Source organism: Erigeron canadensis, chromosome 1, assembly GCF_010389155.1.
Source record: "Erigeron canadensis isolate Cc75 chromosome 1, C_canadensis_v1, whole genome shotgun sequence".
In the NCBI taxonomy this organism is placed as follows: domain Eukaryota; kingdom Viridiplantae; phylum Streptophyta; class Magnoliopsida; order Asterales; family Asteraceae; genus Erigeron; species Erigeron canadensis.
The window spans coordinates 60,276,521-60,297,508 of NC_057761.1; the positions used below are offsets into that span (position 1 = coordinate 60,276,521).

General features: G+C 32.0%; 1 protein-coding gene across 1 annotated transcript; it reads left to right on the plus strand.

The window, feature by feature from the left end:
- Positions 1–317: 317 nt before the first annotated feature.
- Positions 318–4,609, plus strand: LOC122601359 (7-hydroxymethyl chlorophyll a reductase, chloroplastic). Its single transcript, XM_043774128.1, has 18 exons — positions 318–597; positions 678–762; positions 842–953; positions 1,028–1,112; positions 1,199–1,240; positions 1,322–1,400; positions 2,046–2,097; positions 2,198–2,260; positions 2,453–2,550; positions 2,764–2,799; positions 2,881–2,942; positions 3,044–3,071; positions 3,178–3,257; positions 3,339–3,408; positions 3,490–3,547; positions 3,628–3,692; positions 3,765–3,859; positions 3,934–4,609. The coding sequence occupies exons 1-18, from the start codon at positions 392–394 to the stop codon at positions 4,031–4,033; spliced, it is 1,416 nt and encodes a 471-aa protein (XP_043630063.1). The 5' UTR covers positions 318–391; the 3' UTR covers positions 4,034–4,609.
- The last annotated feature ends 16,379 nt before the right edge of the window (positions 4,610–20,988 follow it).

The following is a 20,988-nucleotide window of genomic DNA, read 5'->3' on the forward strand; positions in this document are numbered from 1 at the left end:
AAAAATCAAGGGACAAAATTAAAAAAGAGAATTTTTAAATATAAAAGTTAGATTGATTAATCATTTTCGTTTTCCTTTCCACAATAATTGATAGGTTGTTTTTGATAGAGATTTGTTGACGGTAATTTAATACGAGTAGTATAGAAGCTAATCGGAGTTTCTTTTTTCAAAACTCAAAAGTAAAATGGGGAAGGAAAAAAAAAAAAGTGATAAATGTATCATAGGAGTATTTTAGATATTTTATAATAATAATAAAATAAGTAAAGAAAAAAAAAATATATGTAGTGGAAAATATATATGTGGCTCATCTCATCTCATCTCATCGTGTGCAGGTGTTGGCTGGTAACCCACAAGAAGAAGAAGAAGAAGAAGAAGAAGAAGAAGAATAAGAATGGCTATTTTGAGTGGGTCGTTGCCGTTACTACGACTACGATTGCCTATTGTTTCTTCCTCTTCTTCAAATAATAATAATAATAATAATAATAATGGAAATACAAACAACAACAACGAGAAGAAGAAGAAAGTGAGAGATGACTGGAGGCAGCGGTCCAAACCCATTGCACCCGGGGCCACCTATCCAGCCAAAGATCACTGCAGGTCTTCATCTACTTTACTCTTGTTATTTATATATCGAAATTATTAATAATTGGCTAATGAATATTGGTTGGTTTTGGTAGCAAATGTGGGTTGTGTGATACTTACTACGTGGCTCATGTCAAGAATGCTTGTGCTTTCCTGGGTGATGGCATGTCCAGAATTGAAGTCAGTCTCTCTTTCTTTTCTTTTTTTTTTTCTATTATTATTATTACTTCATTTTGCAATCTGCATACTGTATATATAGGGGTTAGAACAAGTTGTCCATGGCAGAGGTCGAAATCCCGATTCTTTAGATGAAACTTACCTAGGTGTCCATCAACAGCTCCTCTATGCTCGTAAAACTAACCCTCTTCCAGGTATCAACTTTACCTTCCATTCATTCATTTTTCATATACATATATGTATTTTTAAAACTTGTTGCGTCGTTTAGGTGCTCAGTGGACAGGGATAGTTACTACTATTGCAATTGAAATGTTGAAATCAGGCTTGGTTGAAGCCGTCATTTGTGTTCAGAGGTCCTCACTCCCCTCCTGGAAGATACTCTCATGCTCTTCTTATTTATGCCACTGTTTTCATCGACATCTTGTTTTCGTTATCTCAGTGATCCCGAGGATAGATTATCCCCACGACCTGTTTTGGCTAGGTATGCATTGCTCATAACTAACATTTCCCTACCTTTTTTTTCCTGATTATCTTATTTTTTTTGCATTGTCTGTCAATACAGGACCCCAGAGGAAGTTTTAGCAGCAAAAGGTGTTAAGCCGACCCTGTCTCCCAACCTCAACACACTGGCTTTAGTTGAGGTAATTCCCTCACCACCCCTTCCCCATTTCTAAGACAACATAACCAGAATGATTTACCTAAACCAAGCATTACAAACCCATGCTTTGTTGTTTGTTTCCCTACATATTAAAGGCGGAAAAGTGAGTGTGTTGGGCAGATTGGTAACATGTCAAAAACGCATTACGCTTTTGTGTATGTTAAATTGGTTGGCTTGATCCGAAACTCTTTTTATCCAACTTCTTTTTCCATCCAGATAGTATGTTGAATATGATTGCAGAAGTTAAATAAAAAATGTATATATCTTTGAATAAAATGATATACGAGGACCAAAGGACCTTTGACCTATAGGTGTTGGGGTGACCATCAATCAAGAGGCTGTGGGTTCAAGTTTCACTTGAGACAAATACTTATAATATCAAGTAGTTAGAGTTTGTAGTATTTTCCTTTTAAAAAAAATTGATTCAGGAGGTGTATTCATTGCAGAAGAACACTTTGGGTGACTTTCGACCTGTTTGACTTGTTCCTCTTAAGCTATTGTCTTTTTTTTTAATACCCTTTTGACCCATTAGTGATAACACATAACCAGGACTGACCCATTAATAAGTAAATAGTTCGAATTGCCACCTTTTTTTACATATGATAATATTGTTCTCTGTGTATGATAGGCAGCGGGCGTAAAGCGTCTACTCTTCTGTGGTGTTGGATGCCAAGTACAAGGTATATCCCTTGGTGTTATTATCTCGTATGTAATTTCTTTTAAGTTACTTCGTTCTTGTAACTTCACTATTGTAATGCAGACTAGTTTCTTAATCTGCAGCCCTACGATCAGTTGAGAAGTATTTGAACTTGGACAAGCTTTACGTGCTAGGGACGAATTGTGGTAAGTTTTTTTTAGCTCTATTAATGTTGCAATACAACATTTTGGTACCCATATCCTTATTCTTTGATTTAGTCTGATACTCCCTGATGTGCGTTTGTATTGCAAAGGGATGCATTCCTAGACTACGGTGGTATTTGATTTGGAAGCGTGATAGCATGCTTACTTTTTTTCCCCCTCCAATTTGTGTTGCAGTGGACAATGGAACACGAGATGGCCTAGATAAGTTTCTACGAGCTGCTAGCACAGATCCAGAAACGGTTCTTCACTATGAATTTATGCAAGATTATAAGGTATTTGACAGTTCATTTTACTTTCTGTAAAAACAGATTTTACTTGTCATGAGCCCATTCTTGTTTCTTCTATGGTTATCAATGTCTGTAGTTCAAGCTGGTTCTGAAATAATCTTAAACACTTTGGGCACATTTGTCATGAGTTGACTATACAACTTATTGTAGCTTGTCTTACAAGTATAATATCAGGTTACATCGTTTCATGCATGATAGGTCCATCTGAAGCATCTGGATGGTCATATTGAAGAGGTACCCTGTACAAAAAAAAATTCTAGGTTTTTTTAATACAATTAGCATTATGTTTTATCCAGCTTTCATTAACTAAAGCAGGTTCCGTATTTCTCTCTGCCAGCCAATGATTTGGTTGATGTTATAGCACCATCTTGCTACAGGTAATCTGTATGAGTAAAGTGTACAAATTTCTCAAATCTTCAGATGGGGCATAAAATCAAATATAGTTTCTACATTTCATGCATGTTGTTCTTTTTTGCAGTTGTTTTGACTACACAAATGGATTAGCTGTAAGTTATTTTTCCTGCTGCTCCTAAAGTGGATAATGTTTTATAATGTATATCAGTCTATAAGAGTAATATTCTATGTTTTTATAGAATCACATTTTCCTTTCAGGATTTGGTGGTGGGATACATGGGGGTACCAAAATATTCTGGTGTCAGCATGACACAACATCCACAATACGTTACCGTGAGGTGAAGAACCTCTTTATAATTTATTTTCTCTTATGCTTCATATGGTACTTTGGATATATCTTTTGACCATCCAAATTGCAGAAATGAACGTGGAAGAGAAATGCTGAATTTGGTGAAGAATCTATTGGAAATTACCCCTACAATAAGCGGTGTAAAGTGCTAATTTCTTGTCATATGATCATCCATTTGATACAATTGCTTCTTTGTACATAACCACAATTGCTTTCATCAGGGAGAAAGACGCCCATTTGTTATGGAAACTGTGAAGGCAGATGACAATGCTAAGCTTGGTATCTATAGTATAGTGTGTCTTTCTTTACTATTAATAGTTTCTGTTATTTTTTAAAAGTTATATGTTTTCCCCGTTCAGGAAAGGGTCCTGCTCAGCCTGCTCCAAAGTTGATTGGGAACATTATCGCATTTATACTAAATCTAGTAAGAGTTTGTGAATCTAAGCTACTTTATAAATTTTTACCGAAAAGATTATAACTTGATTGTATGTTTCAGATTGGGCCAAAAGGTCTGGAGTTTGCTCGGTATTCATTGGATTACCATACCATTAGAAACTATATATACGTTAATCGTACATGGGGAAAAGAAAGGTAAGTTTCTAAAGTCTTATCAATTCTAATATTTGGTAGGAAGTTACATTAATTTTAGGATTTGATGATTGTAGAGCTGATAGACACATGCCATCATATGCAAAGAAGCTTGTGGCCATGTATAATGAAAACGGTGAGATTGATCAGATCCTTTCAAACAAGCGATCATCTTGATGGTTGATTTGGCCATGTTGTTGATGAGAATGCGTTTGTGGTCCACTTGTTAAGGATCTTAAAGGTGAAACCAACATCTTGTACATGTCGATATTGCTATATATTGGTGAAGTGAGAGAAATTAATTTAACTGTAGCTGTTTTTAAGGAGGACATGGTGTATCCTGGAAGTCAGGGCTGTTGTATGTGTTTAAAGAAACAGAATGTCAAACAAATTTGGATGGGCCATATCTGGATGTTTTGAACTACAGTATGGGGGAGTCATGTGCTTGTCTATGCATCTATTGAATGAGAAACACTTAGTATTGTAGGGATGTGGTTAGGATGGTTGGAAACCGTCCAACATTGGCATGGGAAAGGGGTGAATATAGATTTGATCAACTAGAATATACAGACTGATCTGGATCTTAGATGGGAGTGTGCAAAAAGTATATCAGCGGTTACTATATATGCATTATTCACTTATTGTAATGTCATCATTGGTATTTCTTATGAAATGCTCCTGTGATTTTGAATGATGGTTAGTAGATCAAGCAGTCATGCTATAGTAAATAATATCCACAATGACGTTATCTAATTCTACGAGGGTGAGTAACGGGATTACAGTAAATCATATCATATTACTATATCTATTTTATCCTCTTGTGTGTTTAATTTGCTTCATCTGACAGTGAATAAGCCATTGGCTCATTAAACTAATAGGTGTTACGAGTAGTATCTAAGTTAGATGCCTTCAAATGAAAACCAAAGAATATATGTTGTGTTTAAAATACTTAGGAATAAAGATATAAACTTGTCATTCAACTTTGGCCTTAATGTTTGGTTATGAACTTAAGCCAACTATTTTAAATTGTGCTATACATGACACTAACTTTCATAACTAACTAGATTTTAGACCCGTGTCTGGCACTAGACATATGGTTTACGATATTATCAATATTAAGTCTTCATACATTTAATTAATTCATAAAAACTATTTTGAAGATGTTCATCACTGTTATTATTAGCTGCTGATACATATTGATGAGATGTTTGTCGTAGTTAGAGCCGGCAACTTCCGTCCAAACTCATAGATATGGGTTATACTGGGTGATATTATTAATTGTTTGGGTGATTTTCGGTGATGTTTTAGATTGTAACGGGTGAGAATGGACAATAATATTTCATCTTCAATTTTAAAACGGGTCAAATTGGGCGAAAGATTAAAAAAGTGCGGTTTGTTGTTTGCCCAAATTCAATAAAACAAACCGATATAGAACCAATTAACTTCCGTCACAACCACCGTTGAATTACAACAAACTTCCGATGACCACCTACCGCCACCTTGACTGTCACAACCACCCTCAAATTACAACCAACTTCCGACCACCACCTACCGCCACCTTCTTTGTTACGACCACCCTCGAACCACCGGTGTTAGAATCAACTTCTGGCCACAACAAGCACAACCTACCACCACCTTCACCGTCACAGCCACCCTCGAACAACTAACATTACAACCAACTTCTGACCACCGTTCCAGTTACTGCGTTAGCCTTTAGTAGATGTCGAAATCAAATTGAAACGGTTCAAACAAATAAGAAAGAGTAACAAAACTTGTTGATTGCTTTCTTATTCACTTTCACTGTAATAAAGGCAAAAAAGAGAAAAATAAATTTAAGAATCAAGAGAGAGAAATGAGATCTACACCATATTAATAAAAGGTATAGAACACGTGTAGCTTAGCTGGCTCCTTTTTAATTGTATGGATAGATTTATATACATACTGGTATTATATATATATATATATGGATATGGACTTAAGGAGTGTTTAACATTTTTAATTATATTCATTATGTAATAAAGTATAAAGAGTTATAATATATCCGTACAAACTTATCACTACTCGTGAGTCGTGACCGATTCCTCCGATATATTTAGATTTGATAGATTATATGATGGCAAAATTTTTTTACAAAAATAAGCCAAGTCCTTGCTTTTTTTAGTTATTTGATAAATAATAACCTGTTTTGACCCGGGTCCATTTTGACCCCTTGACCCGTTTTAAAAATCAACCGTATTGACCCGAACCCATTTTGACCCGGACCCCTTTTAACCCGTCACCCAACCCGATCCGACCCATACATTTTGTCACCTTTAGTCGTAGTCATTACACAAGGCACATGCTATAATAATTTATCTATTATATAATTTTTTGAAGCCAATTGTACTCATAATGTGATATTATTATGAAAGATTATTATGACTTAAAATATAAAGATACTTGTAATCTGATACTTGACATTCAAGTATTCGTGTTTGATCATGATACGGGCCATAGCGTGAATATGTTTATTTTCAACCACTGTCCTATAATAATTAGATAACAATTAAGATTGTTTTCATATTGTTTGATAACAATTGAGACTTTTGATTTGATTGACAATTGTAACTTTAAAAAAATTAAATATAAATACTTTTTGTAACGTTTTTAAAAAATTTAAGAAAAAAGCGCTCAAATTGATGGCTAAAAATAAATATATATATATGAAGTATTTAGGGTTAAAAAGTGTAAATTATTTATGGAAAACAAAAAAGTGTAAATTAATGAGACTTTCTCTACAAATTAATATAAATACCAATATACTAATATATTTGGATAATGATTATTAGGATTTTTAATTTATAGCTAATCCAAATGATAACATAAGCAAGAGTCAATTTAATAAAATTGAGCCAATTTTAAATGATACATAAAATTTAGAAATCTTATAAGTTAGAAATAAAAAATATACGTAAGAAATTAACTATATAATTCAAATACCAAAAAAGTTACCAACTAAAAAGCAAAATAATGTAATAAAATATAGTATAAGCATTCAAGTATATTAATACCTTGAGGCCCCTTTTCTATTTTACCTAAGATACTGCAACATATAATTGTTCGTATGTAAAAAACGGACGTTGTAGATGTTTTACTTATTTGTATAGAGTAATATTTATCTTTTTTTAATACATAGACACAAGTAATCGACAAATCTGTTAATTTTTTCTATAATTTAATACTTATCTATATGACTTTATCTAATACATAAATATAGGTAGAGTATACCTTTTTTCCATAATAATAATCCGTTAATATTTATTTATGAGTATATAAGTCATAGAATTTAGAGAAGCTTTTCAAACATTTTTTTTGATTAATATAAGAAAGTTAAAATAAAGTTTTCATGATAAAGGAAAGTCTACTGTAAGTTACATGTTTTAAACATCCACAATTCAAGACACAATATCAATAATTTATTTTCATAGTCAATAAGAAAACACTATAGTACAATAACCAACATATTTGGTATAATAAAATCAAGAAATCATCAATAAAATTAGAATAAAATATTCATGGAGTAAATATTAGGAATGCAAACCTGTGAAAGTAAATACTCATACCAATGTGATTTTCAGCCACATGATAAAGGAAAGTCTGCTAAAAATTACATGATTTAAACATCCTTAAATCAAGAAACAAATTCAATAGTTTATTTTCATAGTCAATAAGAAAACACTATACTACAATAACATATTAAATACATTTTGTATAATAAAATCTGGAAATCATCAATCAAATTTTAATAAATATTCAAGGAAATAAATATTAGCTAGGAATGCATACATGTGAAAGTAAATACTCATGCCAATGTGATTTTGAGCCAATATCCATAACTTTTAAAAGCTCTAAAAATCGAGTGTATTTATTAGTACTCGAGCAAGCTTTCAAACAAAAAAAAAGTAATCAAAAAACCAACTTATAAATTCCCATAATTGTGAATAAGAAAATTGAAAAACAAATTCTCACAACATATTGGTTTTTCAAGCTTTTTACGTGCATGCCTTTTATTATGTTGGTTATTCAAGCTTCCTTCTATGTTTTAGTCTATATATTTATATCATCAACTTAAAAGTGTATATATATATATATATAAGAGGATGGGAATATAAGGCTGTTAGGTACCTAAGCTTAGATGTCAGATACTCACATATTAATTTTTTAAACCATAAAAATCATGGGGGACAGACATTTATTCATTAAACAATAAATAATAAAATATTAGTATGTGAGGAGTCCACACCTAAGCTTAGGTGTCAGACAACCTTATAGTTTCTTTTCCCATATATGTATATATATATAAACTAGGTCTTTTACCCACACGATGTGCGGCTATCAAAAAATCTAATTGAATTCGATATTGGTAAAGCTTATAATGTAGACGTCAATCATGATTAATTATTTGTTTTTTTTCTTTCTTTTTTTTTAGATTTAGTAGTATAATGCTAATGTATTGGTTATCTTGTTTTTTTTTAATTTAGCAGTATAATGCTAATGTATTGTTTATTTGTTAATATATGAACAAAAATTATATATTTAAGGTATGTTTGGCAAAAATTGTTGTAGCTTGTATTTATATTTTTTATTTTAGCTTTAAGTTGTAGCTTTTAAGCAAAGTTGTTAACTATAAACTTTATCTTTTAGAGGTCAACTTCTTTACCATTACTTCAAATGTCGTTTCATTTTGAAGTTTTTTCTTTAAAATAAAAACTAAAGTTGGTTGTATCTAAACAAAACTTTTAGCATAAGTAGAGTTATATAAACATATAATTAATAATTAATAATTAATCTTTATACTAAATAAAAGATAATTATTTTTCAAAAGTATTTTTAGAAAAACTATGATGTGCAGTCTACATTTTTTCTTAAAAACTCTTTATTTTAATTATGATGTCATAAATAATGTACAATATTTTTAATTAAAAATAACTCACTAAATACTTATTTAAAGTTACTAATCTTTTATTACAAACAAAGAAATTTTTTTTATAATTATTATGTTATTCAATTCATCATCTCTATATAAATTTATTTTTTTAGTATGGTGGAAGATTTATATTTTCCTATAAAATTGGATGTAATTAGTGAAATACATATAGTTCATAAATTTTCATATATTTTGTACGGGATTTTGTTGAATTATTATATTGTATTTATGAGATTTGAAAGATTTCTTTAGATATTCATATGAATAAATAAAAATAAATATTGTGCAAAAAAAATGGAGATGACACGTAGGACAAATCCAATGTGTCAATGTTTAAGGATATCTTTGAATTGTGAAAGAGGGCTAAAAAAACTCGAATAACTACTGTTTTAATATATATATATATATATATATATATAGAGAGAGAGAGAGAGAGAGTTAAGTTATTATGAGAACTAAACAATTGTTGAGAACTATGAGAACCATTTCATATGAGGATAATTTTGTAATTTTGATATAATACAATTTTTAATGATAATAACTAACTAGTAACATCTTATAAATATCTCCTTATCCACTGTTGCACGTTAGATTGCAACCATAATCATCATTAAAATTGCAACCATGATTATCATGTCAAAGTAAAAACACAAAAAAAGCCCATATGAAATTAAACAGTTAATTATATCATAATTATCATCCGCCATGATTTTGAGTTACTTTACTTTTCTACATCTTTTTCTATTTCATGTTAATTATTATCACATCAAATTAGATGTTTTCTTTATTTTATATTATTTTTATCAACTTTAAGTTTTTTAATATAAAAGAAAATATGTTTACAAGTGCAAAATAAATGTGAATATGTGTACGCATGTATATTATTACATGTGTATGCTTCTATGACATGTGTATATTTCACATGGATACACATGTGTAAAATTAGATGTGCACATGTGTATGCATGTGTATATGTATATTACATGTGTATGCACATGTATATTTTACATGTGTACGCTTCATATTTTGAAAATAATTTTTAAAAAAGTGATATGTTTGCGTGAACACTTTAGATATGCACCTATAAACAACTCAAAAATGTTGTAAAGTCATCATGTGTGAATATAATGAAATCACACTAGTTTACTTTTGCAAATAACTGATAATTAAATATATTAATAGAAAACTTGATATTTTTTGCATATGTACCCATCTAATGTTCACATAAGACCATAGTTGTTCACTTATTCAAAAATTTTCTACCTATTTTTTTTTCAACGTCGATATAAAATTTATTAAAAATGCTAGTAAGAAGCTAGCAAGAACAATACATGGCCCGACGAATAAAGGAAATAGTTGAATATATTTATTTCAATCCTTTTATAAGTGCTAGTAGTTACACACTTAACAATTCTGATAACGTTTTTGAATCTCATTACAAAATTATTCCGTTCAACCGTTAAATTTATAAATTTTTTTAAAAAAAAATTTATTCAGTTCATTCTGACCAAAAGTTTCAATTGTTTCTTTTTTCCACAAAAAAAAAAAATTTTGACAGGCATTACATGCGTATAAGTTGTAAGAAAACCAAATACTGTTATTGTTATTTTTATAAAACTTGAATAACAACACTACAACGGGTAAAGTAATGTTAAATTAGTTTGAAACTTAATGAAAAAAATTGTTAACTTAAGTTCCAACCCAAAATGGTAAATATTTTAAAAACTATACTAATTTGATAAATAATTTTTTTCACTACACTAGTTTGGAAAAAAAAAACTCCGTTTTTCTGTATTATTACCACTTTAAAAATAACATGAAAATTCTATTAGCAAAATTAATGTATAATAAATTAAAAAGAATTTAAAACATGGTCAAGCCTCTATGGACAGAGCCTTTGAAAGCGGAATTATAATCTTTGAATTCATGATTTCCGTTTCTTAAAAATATATTCCAGTTATACCCTTCTTTTAATAGTTAATTTAAAGTTTTCACAATAATTACATAAATATCATTAAAACATTTTACCCCTTGATTTAGTTAATCCAATGGATAGAATTAGTTCTCATACTTCTTGACATTTTTAAGGTTCTCATTTTATCTTTTTACTATATATATAAATATACCTATATAACACTTTGGTGAGAACACTCTTAAAATAAGAACGGTGAAAACACCTTAAAAACATCATTTTGATGCATTAAAAGTTCATAAAACTAACATAGTGCATAACTAATTATCATTATTTAAGTGTTTAAAAACACATTTATCCGTCAAAATCGAAATAATCATGTTTTTTGTTTTGTGCATCCATCTTGGATGCATATTCATCAAAATGATGCATCCAACAAAAAACGTGATTTTTTTGATTTTTATGAATCAATGTGTTGTTAAACACTTAACTAATGATAATTAGTTATGCACTATGTTACTTTTATGGACTTTTAATGCATCAAAATGATGATTTTAAGGTGTTCTCGCCGTTCTTATTTTAAATCTGTTCTTATTTGATTGTCCCCCTATATATATATATATATATATGGTGTTTGCTCATTTACATCTTTAATTTTCCATGAATCTCAAGGGCTTAATCTTAGCCCTTGGATCATTCCCATCAATGGTTAAGATTAACATTTACCCCTTATTAAAAATAAAACACAAAGGGGTATTTTCATAATTTACACCAAAATAAAGAACCTTATCTTCCATTTCTCTTCTTCTTTTTTCTCCTGATCAAAACACACACACAGACACACACATACAGTCTCTCTCTCTTTCTCTCTCTCTCTCTTCTCCTCCATGGATGGTGACCACCACCACCACCACCATATTCGACCGCCTCCACCACCACCAGCATTACAATTTGGATCTTCATCTCAAATCACTAGCAACAACAACAAATGGAAGATGATGTTTTATATAGTTTATGTTTTTTATATAAAAATGGATAAACAAACCATTTTTATCCATGATTTGTAGTTTTTTCTCTTATTTTTGTTTTTTCATATGATAAGAAGTTGTATCTTTGGTTGTTGTTGTTTAAAATTTTTATAATGAGTTTTGCCCACAGTGTTTGATGAAATGTCTAAACCAAAGTGTATGTACGAAATCAAATTTGATTATATACGTATTTACTGATTGTACAACCAATCATACTCGATTGTACATAGATCTATTCTAAAATTTGAATTTGTTAAATATGTGTTTTGTAACTTTGTTTGTGCAATCAAATTTGATGATATATTGAGTTTTTAGTTACATGTGTGTTTGTGACTATATGTCTATAATCAAATTTTATTATGTGTTGATATTTTAGTGATTTTTCTATTTTTGCAACTTTATGTCTAGAATCAAATTTGATTATGTATAGAGATTTTAGAGATTTTGATTTTGTAACTTTGTTTGTACAATCAAATTTGATTATGTATTGAGTTTATAGTTACCATTGTGTTTGTGACTACATGTCTACAATCAAATTTCATTATGTGTTGATATTTTTAAGAATTTCTGTTTTTACAACTTTATGTATAGAATCAAAGTTGTTTATGTATAGAGAATTTAGACAAAATAAATGAGTTCCATATCAAGAAACCTATTCAAAATCAAATTTGATTTTGTGCATACATTGAGACAAAACAAATGAGTTCCAAACAAAACAAAGAAATCTATTCAAAATCAAAAATGATTTTTGGTATACAGTGTAAAAAGCTATACAAAATCAACTTTGATTTTATGCATACATTTAGACAAAACAAATGAGTTCCAAACAAAGAAACCTACACAAAATCAAATTTGATTTTACGCATATGGTTTCAAAAACCTATACAAAATCATATTTGATTTTGTGCTCACATTGACACAAAACAAATGAGTTGCATACAAAGAACCTATTCAAAATCAAAACTGATTTTACGCATACATTGTGAAAAAGCTATACAAAATCAAATTTGATTTTATGCATACAATTAGACAAAACAAAGTTAGTCCATATCAAGAAACCTACACAAAACCCTTAAGCGTACCGTATACATCCATTCCCCCACTGTATGCTTTAGCATTTTATAGTTTAGATTTTCCCAAGTTTTTACATGGTAGCTTAGCGTTTAGGGTTTGAAGTTGTAGGGTTACCCGTTAGGCTAACCCTACGACTTCAAACCCTAAACCCTTAAGCGTACCGTATACATCCGTCCCCCACTGTAGGCTTTAAGCATTTTAGGGTTTAACATTTAGGTTTTAAAATGTATGCATAAAATCAAAAATGATTTTGCATAGACTTTCCCGGGTTTTTACATGGTAGCTTAGGGTTTAGGGTTTGAAGTTGTAGGGCCCTACAACTTCAAACCCTAAACCCTTAAGCGTACCGTATACATCTGTTCCCCCATTGTAGGCTTTAGCATTTTATGGTTTAGATTTTCCCGGGTTTTTACATGGTAGCTTAGGGTTTAGGGTTTGAATTTGTAGGGTTAGCAGGCTAACCCTACAAATTCAAACCCTAAACCCTTAAGCATACCGTATACATCCGTCCCCCACTGTAGGCTTTAACATTTTAGGGTTTAGCATTTAGGGTTTTAGAATACAACTTTTTCTAAAATGTACGTATAAAATCAAAAATAATTTTGCATAGATTTTTAACATTATCCATGTGAAATCACTTTTGATTTTACACAGATAGTCTTAAAAGACACTTATACTTTAAGCGTACCGTATACATCTATTCCCCCACTGTAGCCTTTAGCATTTTAAGGTTTAGATTTTCCCGGGTTTTACATGGTAGCTTAGGGTATAGGGTTTGAAGTTGTAGGGTTAGCCACTTCAAACCCTAAACCCTAAGCGTACCGTATACATCCGTCCCCCAACTATAGGCTTTAGCATTTAGGGTTTTAGAATGCAACTTTTCAAAATGTATGCATAAAATCAAAAATGATTTTGAATAGATTTTCCTGTGTTTTTACATGGTAGCTGGCTAATCCTACGACTTCAAACCCTAAACCCTTAAGCGTATCGTATACATCCGTCCCTCCGCTGTAGGCTTTAGCATTTTAGGGTTTAGCATTTAGGGTTTTAGAATGCAACTTTTCTAATATGTATGCATAAAATCAAAAATGATTTTGCATAGATTTTTAACATTATACATGTAAAATCATTTTTGATTAGAAATTAAGCTTTAGTTTAGGGTTTGAAGTGGTAGGGTTAGCCGTTGACTTCAAACCCTAAACTAAAGCGCAAGGCCGAAGGCCCTCGTGATCACACTTTCCCCTCGGATTTTATTTTGAATAGGTTTAGTGAAATTTCATATATCTACACAAACAAATGAAATTCCATCAAATTTGATTTTGAATAGGTTTAATGATACCGAACTCATTTCTTTTGTCTAGATGTATGAATAAAATCAAATATGATTTCGTACGGGTATTTCACACTATATGCTTAAAATCATTTTTGATTTGTCTCAATGTGCTATACAAAATCATATAGCTTTTCCCCAATGTATGCGTAAAATCCTTTTTGATTTTGAATAGGTTTAGACTTTATGAGTAAAATCAAAAAATGATTTTGAATAAATTTTTCTTTAAGAAAGCCATTTGGTTTGACTCAATATGCTACAAAAAATCATATATGATTTTGTATATTTTCTTGACAATGTATGCATAAAATCATATATAATTTTTCACACTGTATGCGTGAAATCAAAATTGATTTTAAATAGGTTTATTTGTATAGAACTCATTTGCCTTGTCTCAAATTTATACGTAGAATCGTATATGATTTTGAATAAATTTTTCATGGTGTATGCTTAAAATCGATTTTGATTTTGAATAAGTTTATTTGTACGGAAGGATATACAAAATCATATATGATTTTGAATATGTTTAATGATATCAAACTCACTTTTTTTTGTCTAGATATATGAATAAAATCATACTCGTATATGATTTTGTATAGGGTTTTCACACACTATGGATAAAATCATTTTTGATTTTAAATGGTTTTCTTTGTATGAACTCATTTGGTTTTGTCTCAATGTGTTATAAAAAATCATATATAATTTTGTATAGATTTTCCCCAATATATGCGTAAAATCATTTTTGATTTTGAATAGTTGACTTTGAATAGGTTTTTCACAATGTATGCGTAAAATCATTTTTGATTTTGAATAGTTCATTATATATAGGATTTTCACACTTTAAGAGTAAAATTAAATATGATTCTAGGCATAAGAACACAAGTAGCTAAAACCTCAATACAAAATCAAATATGATTGTACAAAACAAAGTTACAATACACAAATCTATAGAATCTATATACAAAATCAAATATGATTTTACACATACAGTCACAAAAACAGAAATCTTTATAACCTCAATCAGATGTGATTTTACATATACAGTTACAAACAAATGGGTTTTATATCAATAAACCTATACAAAATCAAATTTGATTTAGAATCATAAAGGTTATCAAACTTTGGTTTAGACATTTCGTCAAACACCTTATATGCGATACTCAATCAAATGTGATTTGATACTAAATCATATATAAGAAACTTTGGTTTAGAAATTTCATCAAACACCTTGTAAGCAATATTATACCAAACAACAAAGTCAATTAAATAACTAATAAAATTTAACAAATTCAAATGTTAGAAAGATCTAATCACATGTTCTTTAATTACATTTGAATATTTAGAATTTACACAACAAAAAGTCATCTTCAAGATTAATTGATGATGAATGTTGGAGATGATGATTACAGAGGCAACGATGGCTATACCATATCGATTGAAACGCGAATACGCGATGGTGACCTGAGCACAGTGGTGGTGGTGGTGGTGCTACTAGTGGGGGAGAGAGAGAGAGAGAGAGAGAAAGAGAGAAAGAGAGAGAGATATCTGATTTGTGTGTTTGTGTGTGTGTGTTTGAAAGTGGAAAGAAATCATTGAGGTGTGAGATAATATGCAAAATTACCAAAGTACCCCTTTGTGTTTTTTTTTAATCTCAGTCGTGGATTGCTTTTGATCTAAGGGCTGAGATTGAGCCCTTGGGTTTCACCAATTTTGGTGGCTTCACATGAATACAACTCATATATATATATATATATGACTTAACAAAATTCCAATATCTTTACAAGAAAAAAGTAGTTGTGATTATAAATTTACTCGATCTGTAAACTGAGTATACAAACAGACTGAAATATGAATCTAGAAAAAGCCTCATCTTCGTTAGCTTGTGTTTTGTACAGAATGCAGCCTGGAATAATAGGCTTTTACTGATCGAAGAGGGCTGATCTACTTTGTCTGTCTCTTTAACTTATCTAACCTTTGTTAAATTTCTTTAATTTTTTTTAATCTTATCGATTTTCGGTCCAAAAAAAAAAAGACTACAAGAGCTAGTTTGGAATATATATCTGATGACATTGAAGAAGACATGCATATTACTAGGTAGCTAGCTAATTACGTATGACATGATGATATATATTAATCGGATGATGATGATGATGATGGAAGTAGTGAGTGTGAGTGTGATTACCGCGTACTACATAATACATGATGAGGAGGAGGAGGGAGGGTTGGTTTGTTGGTTCCAAAGTTATGATGGGCAAGGCAATATGCCGTGAAACTCTAATGGCCAAAAGATGCACCCCACAACCCCTTTCTCCTGTACCCAACTGCGTATAACCCTACTTGTTGGACTCACGAAGTTGTGACCTTCACCGATCATATATCAGTCCGATATGATAATTGACAAATAATTGAAATCCTTATGTCGGTAAATATACGATGAGCGTATTTACCATTAATGACATACTATAGGGTTTCCCATTAGGTGATTGGAATTATAGAGAATTATATTGCACACTCATAAAACACCAGGGGGCTAAAGTGTAAATGTTCTATTTATAAATAGAAGCTAATTACACTTCATTAGAACACTTAATCACTTTCTAATCTCTCTTAATTGTGTGCTTATGCTCTCTTAATCACGGCCTAATTACCCAGCCGAATAACACCCCATCAAATATACAATCACCTTAATTTGGGAACCAATCTCAATGGCAAGAATGTTGAATCAACTAACAGGTTCCTCAGGATCTTCAGGTTAGTGTTATTAATCATGTTTATATTATATTAATTAATACGAATCATTATTTTTCCAACATCTGGCATCAGAGCCACGGTTTATGTTTTCTTGATTCGTATTATTATTAAAACCGAAAATGGTTTATAAAATTAAAAACGTGATTTTAATAAACGATAATAAGGTTTTGGTTATAATTTTGATCATAAAAAGCCTCGTTTTTTCTTAAAAAATTGAAGAATCTTAATTGTGTTCTTCGTGTTCTTGATAAAACTCATCTAATTTCTTTGAGTTTGATCCTAATTACTCTTAATCTTGATGTTTGAATCGTGATTTTTCACTCGAGCTCGACCTTAATTTCTACTCGAGCTCGACCACTGGACTAAACTACACGAACTCGACCTCAACTTCAGTCTTGGCAAGCTCGACCTCGACCTAATGGCTAAGCTCGACCTCTAGCTCGACCTGCTAAGCTCGACCTCGAGCTTGACCTGCCTAAGCTCAACCTCAACCTAGTCTAACCTCGACCTCGACCTAGCTTAACCTCGACCTCATCTTACACTAGTCGAACTTCGACCTAAATTGTGGTGCTAGTCGACCCTCAAAACTAGTCTAACTTCGACCTCAAGCTAGTCAAGTTTGATCTAATTTCCTAGTCGAACTTGACCTTAATTGCTAGTCGTTTTTTGACCTTAATTTAATTTACTCGAAGTCGACCTAAAAGTATACTAGTCGAGTTAAATATAAAAGCATTACTCGACCTTAATGCATTATTAAATTTGACCGTATATTAATTTTTTGATTTAGACTTTATTCAATTCGACGTTAACTCAAGTCGTTTTTCGATTTAGTCTCTATTGAATTCGACATTAATTTTAGTCGATTTTGATTTAGTCTTTATCGAAATCTGAAATTATACGGCCTTAAAATAACAACCTTGACCTTAAAATAACCCCATAATTTTATGGTCAAATTTGTCTCTAATTTTTCAGAAATAATTTTTTCTAAAACATTTTTACCATAGTACTTTAAGCTCGATCCCAGCCAGGGGCTCTGCCCCTTGGACCCCGCTTCCAGGGGCGCTGCCCCCGGACCCCTGTAATGCTTGGGGGCTTCGCACTAATACATGGTTTCATTATTTGTGCCCAAAGGTCAAATATGATTCTCGTGTTGCGTTTTCTTTCCCTTCTGCATAATAAACACTTAACATATTAATTCTGCCCAAAGGTGATTTAATATGTTATGTGTGGCGAAAGGAACTCTTTTTCATGCATAATATACACGATGCTTAATTTTGTGCCCAAAGGTCAAAAGATAAGTGTTGTGTTGCACGAACCTAAAGCTCATGTTTTTCGCTTAGATATTAGTTACTTCTGCCCAAAGGTGATGTAACATCTAAGTGGAGCCTAATTTTAGCTTATGGTTTGGGTGTTTACTATAAGCGTACTTATCACTTGCTTCATTAATATAATGGTCACAGTCTCATAACTTTAGGAACATTAGGCATACTTAATTTAGTTCCATTACTCTAAGAGACCTCACTTAGTCCGCTTTACACAGCTAACAACGTCACTATAAATAACCTTCTTTAACTCGTATCGTAAATTCATATCCTCTTTATCTCCATTGTCCGTACCTAACTTTGGCATTGAGCCACTCACTGGCGCGAACTATGCTTCTTGGAAGGATCAACTAATGCTGACTCTAGGCATGTTAGATTACGACCTTGCCATTCGCCAGGATGAACCTGCTGCCATTACTGAGCAATCCACTAGGGAGCAGAAGGCGGCTTACGATAGATGGGAAAAGGCGAATCGCTTATCACTTATGCTGGTCAAGAATACAATCCACCTCAGCATCCGAGGAGCAATTCCTGATTCTGACAAGGTGAAGGAATACCTTAAATCTGTAGAGGATCATTTCAAGGGATCATCGAAGGCGCTGGCAAGTAATTTGATGCTGCAAATGCTTACTCTGAAATATGATGGTAGCAGTGGTGTTCGTGAACACATTATGAAGATGACTGACATGGCTAATAAGCTTAAGAGCCTTGAAATGGAAGTGTCGGATAACTTTCTTGTGCATTTCATCATGACATCCTTCCCTGCTCGTTTTGACACCTTCAAAGTGAATTACAATGCTATGAAGGATAAGTGGTCAACGAGTGATCTAATTTCGATGTGTGTGCAAGAGGAGGAACGCCTCAAACTGGCACAGCCTGAGTCTGTTCATCTTACCACCACTGCTAATTCTAAAAAAAGGAAGGGTAGATCTGGTAATTCTGGTAATAAGAATGCAAATAAAGTCCCTAAGACCAATTCTAGTGCAGTTGCTACTAGCTCTAATCCCTTGAGTGGCAAACTTCATTGTAAATTCTGTCGTGCAAATGGGCACACTCAGAAAAATTGCCCTAAATTCAAGGAATGGCTAGCTAAGAAAGGTAACGTACTTTATGCAATATTTGATTCTTTTATGACTGATGTACCTATTAATACATGGTGGGGTGACTCTGGTTCTATGGTTCATGTGACCAACTCAATGCAGGGATTCCTTACAATCCAGAAGCTACCGAAGGGCCAAAGAAAGCTTAGAGTTGGAAGTGGTGATCTCTTAGATGTCGAAGCCATGGGAACTTTAATTTTACATATGAGTACTGGAAAGACTATTAGACTAGTAAATACCTTATATGTACCGAGAATTACTCGGAATCTTGTATCTATTGGTAAACTTGATCTTGAAGGTTATGTAATGATTCATGGTAGCGGCAAGATTGCTATTACTTTAAATAATGAATTGCTTGGTCGTGGTTTTTTGGATGGATTACTGTATAAATTAGAACTAGATCATAAATTTTCCCAGTCTTTGTTGTCTCTTAATGTTGATTATGTAACTAAAACAAAGACAAAATCACCTAAGAAATTGGAGAATTCCTCTATGTTGTGGCATAAACGTCTTGGCCACATCTCACAAGATCGCATGAAACGACTCGTGAAAGATGGAATCTTACCTTCTCTCGATTTCAGTGATTTTGAAACATGTATTAAGTGCCTTAAAGGCAAAATGGCTAAAGGTAACAAGAAAGGAGCCACTAGAAGTTCCAACTTGTTGGAAATAATTCACACTGACATTAGTGGCCCTTATTCCACATCAATTACTGGTCATACATCATTTATTACATTCATTGATGATTATTCGCGTTACATGCACCTGTATTTAATTAAGGAAAAATCTGAGTCCTTGCAAACTTTTATTGATTATAAAACTATGGTTGAAAACCAACTTGATCGTAAGATAAAAGTTGTAAGATCAAATAGGGGAGGTGAATATTATGGCAGACATACTGACATTGGTCAAGCTCCTGGTCCTTTCCATAATTATTGCAAAGACCATGACATTATTAACCAATACACCATGCCTGGTTCTCCTCAACAAAATGGTGTTGCTGAAAGGAGAAACCGAACCTTAATGGACATAGTGAGAAGTATGCTTGCCAACACCAACTTACCTAATTTCCTTTGGACTGAGGCCTTAAAAACAGCCGTTCATATACTCAATAGGGTTCCATCCAAATCTGTCTTTAAAACTCCTCATGAGATTTGGACAGGTAAGAAACCAAGTCTAGCATATATGAAAGTATGAGGCTGTCCTGCCGAAGCTAAAATCTATAACCCAAACCTAAAGAAACTAGACCCTAAAACCATTACATGTTTCTTTGTTGGTTATCCAGATAACTCAAAAGGTTATTGGTTTTACTGTCCTACCCATACTACTTCCATCACTGACACGCAGCATGCTACTTTTCTTGAGGATCAGTGGGAGCACGACAAATCATAACTTGGATTTGCATGAAGTACAAGATGTGGGGGGAAACCACTCGTTGGTTATTAATCCTCCGATAATTCCTCTTGTACCCAACGCTGCTCAAACCATTGATCAACCTTCTCCTAATCACAATGCTGCTAATATCAATGATCCTCCTTCTCCTAATCAGAATCCTCCTCCTAATCATAATGTTGATGCTGCGAATAATGAAGGACCTTCCGTTACAGAACCCGAAATTCAGCTTAGAAGATCATCCAGGCAACGAAGGA